We start from the raw sequence: 7,500 nt of genomic DNA on the forward strand, positions 1-7,500 counted from the left end.
AGTTCCTGTCCTTCCGTTCCAAACCTCCACGCATCGCCCTGCAGGCCGTCAGAGACAGGTGAGACACGCCCCTAGAACACCCTGGACACGCCCCTAGAACACCCTGGACACGCCCCTAGAACACCCTGGACACGCCCCTAGAACACCCTGGACACGCCCCTAAAACACCCTGGACAACACTCCACACGTCACAGACTCTTCTCCCTGCGCTAAAACACCCTGAACAACGCTCCACACGTCCCAGACTCTTCTCCCTTCCAATAAACACCCTGGACAACACTCCACACGTCACAGACTCTTCTCCCTTCTCTAAAACACCCTGGACAACGCTCCACACGTCCCAGACTCTTCTCCCTTCTCTAAAACACCCTGGACAACACTCCACACGTCACAGACTCTTCTCCCTTCTCTAAAACACCCTGGACAACGCTCCACACGTCCCAGACTCTTCTCCCTTCTCTAAAACACCCTGGACAACGCTCCACACGTCCCAGACTCTTCTCCCTTCTCTAAAACACCCTGGACAACGCTCCACACTTCCCAGACTCTTCTCCCTTCTCTAAAACACCCTGGACAACGCTCCACACGTCCCAGACTCTTCTCCCTTCTCTAAAACACCCTGGACAACGCTCCACACGTCCCAGACTCTTCTCCCTTCTCTAAAACACCCTGGACACGCCCCTAAAACACCCTGGACAACACTCCAATCGTCACAGACTCTTCTCCCTTCTCTAAAACACCCTGGACAACGCTCCACACGTCCCAGACTCTTATCCCTTCTCTAAAACACCCTGGACAACGCTCCACACGTCCCAGACTCTTCTCCCTTCTCTAAAACACCCTGGACAACGCTCCACACGTCCCAGACTCTTCTCCCTTCTCTAAAACACCCTGGACAACGCTCCACACGTCCCAGACTCTTCTCCCTTCTCTAAAACACCCTGGACAACGCTCCACACGTCCCAGACTCTTCTCCCTTCTCTAAAACACCCTGGACAACGCTCCACACGTCCCAGACTCTTCTCCCTTCTCTAAAACACCCTGGACAACACTCCACACGTCACAGACTCTTCTCCCTTCTCTGAAACACCCTGGACAACGCTCCACACGTCCCACACTCTTCTCCCTTCCCATAAACACCCTGGACAACGCTCCACACGTCCCAGACTCTTCTCCCTTCTCTAAAACACCCTGGACAACGCTCCACATGTCCCAGACTCTTCTCCCTTCTCTAAAACACCCTGGACAACACTCCAATCGTCACAGACTCTTCTCCCTTCTCTAAAACACCCTGGACAACGCTCCACACGTCCCAGACTCTTATCCCTTCTCTAAAACACCCTGAACAACGCTCAGGTCTGTCAAATGTGACCCGTGAAGACCTCTAGTTTGTTGTTGTGTTTCAGTGTTTCTACACCTGTAGTTTGACCTTTGACCTGTAGTTTGACCTTTGACCTGTAGTTTGACCTGTAGTTTGACCTTTGACCTGTAGTGTGATGTTTCAGTGTCTCCAGCTTCGTGAAGAAGACGACGGAGAGGATGAACAGTCTGCAGATGAACTCTGAACTCTGGCAGCGACCTCCTGACCCTAGGGAGGGAGTCGAAGGGTTAAACATATCTACGCTGTCCTCTGAGGATGATCTGAAACAGTGAGTATCCTAATCTGAAGAATATTACCTAATAATAATAATAATAACTGTAAACATAAGTTTGATGGATTTCACGTCTGTTTCTGTTTGTTTGATACCATTCAGTTAGCATCCATTAACTAAACTCTAAATGTGTTTGTTGTTTTCCAGAGATTTTGCTGACCAGCTATCCAACGCACAAACTGACCTGCAGGAGCTGCGCACGGCCACGGAGCGAGCCGTGTGAGTACAGCGAGCACGCACGCACACACACACACACACACACACACACACACACACACACACACACACACACACTAAACATTTAAATGAGCTTTTATTACTTGCGCAAGCAGAGCGTGCAAGCATTTTGGTCGTGCTGGTACGAATGCACGTGTATGCTTGGTAGGTATTGATGGTGACATAATGAAGATATGTATCAAAGCCGGGTTATAACTGGCTTTTGATGGTGACGTAATAAAGATAGGTTTCAGATTACATACATGTATACATACAGACATTACCTTTAATTCACCCGACACTGAAACATATCATCATTACGTCACCATCGACAGCCAGTTATTACCCGACATTGAAACATATCATCATTACGTCACGTTCAACATCAGTATACCTACAAGTAAGACGCGCAAACGCGGGAAGCGAACGCAGCTCGTAAATTGCAATAACAACAATTAGAATAAATTACGTACTTGTTAAGGTTTTTTTTAAGTTAAGTTTTTTTAAATTCAATGTTTTTTCAAGTTTTTTTTAGTGTGTGTATGTGTGCGTGCGTGCGTGTTTCTTTTTTAGGTTTTTTTTTTAAAGTTTTTTTTTTAAGTTAAGTTTTTTTTAAGTTAAGTTTTTTGTGTGTGTGCGTTTTTCCTTTTTAAGTATTTTTTTAAGTTAAGTTTTTTTTTAAGTTAAGTTTTTTTTTAAGTTAAGTTTTTTGTGTGTGCGTTTTTCCTTTTTACGTTTTTTTTAAAAGTTGTGTGTGTGTGTGTGTGTGTGCGTGCGTGCGTGCGTTAGAGAACTGCGGATGAGCTTTTTTGTCACCCTAATCCGCCCGTACATATTAATGATCCGCCCGTTATCCGACCGCATTAATTAATTAATCCAATTTATATATCCGCAACCACCCGAAATCCGCTGCAGGGATAGCCAATCTACAAGCTCACAACGCGTCGCTGGCTCGCTGCGACGCGTTGTGAGCTTGTAGATCGGCTATTTATAAGTTGTGTCACTCACCACTGCCGACAGTTCACCAAAGTTACGGTTGTATATTCCCATTTCCATGGCAACAAGGCTGCCGTCCGTTCAGTCAGTCACGTTCGCACATCGCAACGAACGTCTTTTCATGTGGCATATATCCAGCCCTCGCTCCCATGCAGTCCCATGGCACCGAGTCCCACGCCAAACTTATATTCTTCCCTTCTGTTTCAGTTAGTTGTAAGTTTCTTTCATACTCTCAGCTGCCTGTTAGCCTAGCAGCTAGCAGCCCACTCGTTGTTGTGGTCCTTCTTAGCCAATATAGGCGTCTAATTTGTGCCTGATGGAAAATATTAAAATACTACTAACGCACGCATGCTGAGATTTTGTGCCTTTTAAAAAATATATTATAAGACTATAGATAGATATCATTAATTTATTTCCGTTTTAAAAGTTATAAAGCCTATAGATAGGCTATAGATAGGCTTTCATTTATTATTTCCAGCATTATTTCACCCGCGGTTTATCCGATATTAATTTATAATATATTGAATTGACCCTAATCCACCCTAAACTGCGGTTCACCCGCGGCAACCGCGGCTAAATCCGCCACCCGCTGGTCTCTAGCGTGCGTGCGTGCGTGTGTGTGTGTGCATGCATGTGTGTGTGTGTTTTTTGTGTGTGATACAGCTGCGCCCTCTGGTGGTGGGCGGGTGGTGTTACAGCGTGACACACACACAGACACACACACAGACGTGATCTGCTGGGTCTCATAGTAAATGCTCACTGCGTTCGCAATCAAGCATACGCACATAGAAAAGCCAGCTGACCACAGTATAGAGCGGTCGCAGCCGGAAAATAATTCCCCGTTCATTTTCCTCATAGACTTTTCAAAAAGTTTTAATTTAAAGACGTTTACGCCGCGGACAAAGACCACTGGAGTCGTGACAAATCATGACAATAAACACAATGTTTTGGGCCGAACAAATAATTAGAAAGAAGAAAAAAACGTCGGTTTAAAACACTTTTCTTGTTGTTTTTATTCTTTGTAATTATTTGTTTGGTCCAAAATATTGTGTTTGTTGTCGCTTATGAGGTCGCTAAATAAATACTTTTTGAAATGTCTGAGGAAAAATGCATTGGGAATTATTTCCTGGGCCTGGCGTCGTCATGAAAGGGGGCGGGGCCTGGGCCTGGAGTCGTCATGAAAGGGGGTGGGGCCTGGGCCTGGCGTCGTCATGAAAGGGGGCGGGGCCTGGGCCTGGTGCCGTCTTGAAAGGGGGCGGGGCCTGGGCCTGGCGTCGTCATGAAAGGGGGCGGGACTGCAACCCTCTATAGTACTTTCAACTTACAACTAACATACATGTACACATATACGTTACCTGTTACCCAACCAATATTGAAACATATCGTAATTACGTCACCATTGACAGCCAGTTATAACCCGACTTTAGTATTTAGTTTTACAGAGAGGCTGAGATTTGAGATTTCATAGCGGTTGAAAGTCGACAGAGTGCAGTTCTAGTTAGAGGTTGAATTACATGCTGTTTTTTTTTTTTTTTAGCTCCCAGATCCAGGACCCCCTGGTGTTGTTAGAGCCCGCCCACCTGGCGGAGACTCTGCTGGAGTGGCTGGAACATCTGGAGCAGGTTCTGGGAGGTCCTGAACATCTGGATCAGGTTCTGGGAGGTCCTGAACATCTGGATCAGGTTCTGGGAGGTCCTGAACATCTGGATCAGGTTCTGGGAGGTCCTGAACATCTGGAGCAGGTTCTGGGAGGTCCTGAACATCTGGAGGAGACCTGGGCCAGAGGAGGACGTCCACAGAGCTTCTCAGGACCTCCACGGAATGCGTCGGAACATCGCGAGGCCTTCTCGACGCTTCCTCAGACCTCAGAACTTCCACAGACCTCAGAACTTCCACAGACATCAGAACTTCCACAGACATCAGAACTTCCACAGACATCAGAACTTCCACAGACATCAGAACTTCCTCAGACCTCAGAACTTCCACAGACATCAGAACTTCCACAGACATCAGAACTTCCACAGACATCAGAACTTCCACAGACCTCAGAACTTCCACAGACCTCAGGACTTCCACAGACATCAGAACTTCCACAGACATCAGAACTTCCACAGAGCTTCTCAGGACCTCCTCGGAACGCGTCGGAACATCGCGAGGCCTTCTCAGAAGCCCCACGGACACCGGGATATCCACAGACCTTCTCCGAAGCCCCACGGACACCGGGATATCCACAGACCTTCTCCGAAGCCCCACGGACACCGGGACCTCCACAGACCTTCTCAGAGCAACAGCCGCCCCAGCCCTGCTTTGACCCAGAAGAACCGGAGCAGGAGGTGGTGGAGGAGGAGGAGGGGGAGGAGGAGAAGGAGGTGAAGGAGGAGGAGGGAGGGCTCGTGGACCGGAGTGAGACAGGTCAGGATGTGGAGGTGGTCTCCTCTAGGCCCCTCCCCTCTGAGGAGGTGAGGTCCCTCCCCTCTGAGGAGGTGAGGCCCCTCCCCTCTGAGGAGGTGAGTTCCCTCCCCTCTGAGGAGGAGGTAAGGCCCCTCCCCTCTGAGAAGGAGGATCTGAGGGTGGTCTCCCCCAGGCCCCTCCCCTCTGACCTCCTGGATGACCTCACCCAGCTGGCCACTCTCTACCTGGAGTTGAGGACCTTCGGAGGTCAGCAGCTGTTCACCAAGGAAGGTAAACACCTCCCTTTAATACACTGTTCACCATGAAGGTAAACGCATCCCTTTTATACACTGTTCACCATGAAGGTAAACACCTCCCTTTAATACACTGTTCACCATGAAGGTAAACACCTCCCCTTTAATACACTGTTCACCATGAAGGTAAACACCTCCCCTTTAATACACTGTTCACCATGAAGGTAAACACCTCCCTTTAATACACTGTTCACCATGAAGGTAAACACCTCCCTTTAATACACTGTTCACCATGAAGGTAAACACCTCCCTTTAATACACTGTTCACCAAGGAAGGTAAACACCTCCCTTTAATACACTGTTCACCATGAAGGTAAACACCTCCCTTTAATACACTGTTCACCATGAAGGTAAACACCTCCCCTTTAATACACTGTTCACCATGAAGGTAAACACCTCCCCTTTTAATACACTGTTCACCATGAAGGTAAACACCTCCCCTTTAATACACTGTTCACCATGAAGGTAAACACCTCCCTTTAATACACTGTTCACCATGAAGGTAAACACCTCCCTTTAATACACTGTTCACCATGAAGGTAAACATTCCCCCCCTTTAATACACTGTTCACCATGAAGGTAAACACTCCCCTTTAATACACTGTTCACCATGAAGGTAAACACCTCCCTTTAATACACTGTTCACCATGAAGGTAAACACCTCCCCTTTAATACACTGTTCACCATGAAGGTAAACACCTCCCTTTAATACACTGTTCACCAAGGAAGGTAAACACCTCCCTTTAATACACTGTTCACCATGAAGGTAAACACCTCCCTTTAATACACTGTTCACCATGAAGGTAAACACCTCCCTTTAATACACTGTTCACCATGAAGGTAAACACCTCCCTTTAATACACTGTTCACCATGAAGGTAAACACCTCCCCTTTAATACACTGTTCACCAAGGAAGGTAAACACCTCCCTTTAATACACTGTTCACCATGAAGGTAAACACCTCCCCTTTAATACACTGTTCACCATGAAGGTAAACACCTCCCTTTAATACACTGTTCACCATGAAGGTAAACACCTCCCTTTAATACACTGTTCACCATGAAGGTAAACACCTCCCCTTTAATACACTGTTCACCATGAAGGTAAACACCTCCCTTTAATACACTGTTCACCATGAAGGTAAACACCTCCCTTTAATACACTGTTCACCATGAAGGTAAACACCTCCCTTTAATACACTGTTCACCATGAAGGTAAACACCTCCCTTTAATACACTGTTCACCATGAAGGTAAACACCTCCCTTTAATACACTGTTCACCATGAAGGTAAACACCTCCCTTTAATACACTGTTCACCATGAAGGTAAACACCTCCCTTTAATACACTGTTCACCATGAAGGTAAACACCTCCCTTTAATACACTGTTCACCATGAAGGTAAACACCTCCCTTTAATACACTGTTCACCATGAAGGTAAACACCTCCCTTTAATACACTGTTCACCATGAAGGTAAACACCTCCCCTTTAATACACTGTTCACCATGAAGGTAAACACCTCCCCTTTAATACACTGTTCACCATGAAGGTAAACACACCCCCTTTAATACACTGTTCACCATGAAGGTAAACACCTCCCTTTAATACACTGTTCGCCATGAAGGTAAACACCTCCCTTTAATACACTGTTCGCCAAGGAAGGTAAACACCTCCCTTTAATACACTGTTCACCATGAAGGTAAACACCTCCCTTTAATACACTGTTCACCATGAAGGTAAACACCTCCCCTTTAATACACTGTTCGCCAAGGAAGGTAAACACCTCCCTTTAATACACTGTTCACCATGAAGGTAAACACCTCCCTTTAATACACTGTTCGCCAAGGAAGGTAAACACCTCCCTTTAATACACTGTTCACCATGAAGGTAAACACCTCCCTTTAATACACTGTTCACCATGAAGGTAAACA

General features: G+C 46.5%; 1 protein-coding gene across 1 annotated transcript in view; it reads left to right on the forward strand.

Moving 5' to 3' along the window:
- hps5 (HPS5 biogenesis of lysosomal organelles complex 2 subunit 2) overlaps window positions 1-7,500 on the forward strand; it is a 64,129-nt gene that overhangs the window by 29,178 nt on the left and 27,451 nt on the right. The window contains 4 exon segments of the mRNA XM_079507751.1: window positions 1-58; window positions 1,506-1,649; window positions 1,800-1,871; window positions 4,402-5,546. The exon segment at window positions 1-58 is cut by the window's left edge and continues 33 nt beyond it. Coding sequence (XP_079363877.1) covers window positions 1-58; window positions 1,506-1,649; window positions 1,800-1,871; window positions 4,402-5,546 — 1,419 coding nt within the window.

The sequence above is a fragment of the Electrona antarctica genome (assembly GCF_951216825.1).
Source record: "Electrona antarctica genome assembly, chromosome: 8".
Classification (NCBI taxonomy): Eukaryota; Metazoa; Chordata; class Actinopteri; order Myctophiformes; family Myctophidae; genus Electrona; species Electrona antarctica.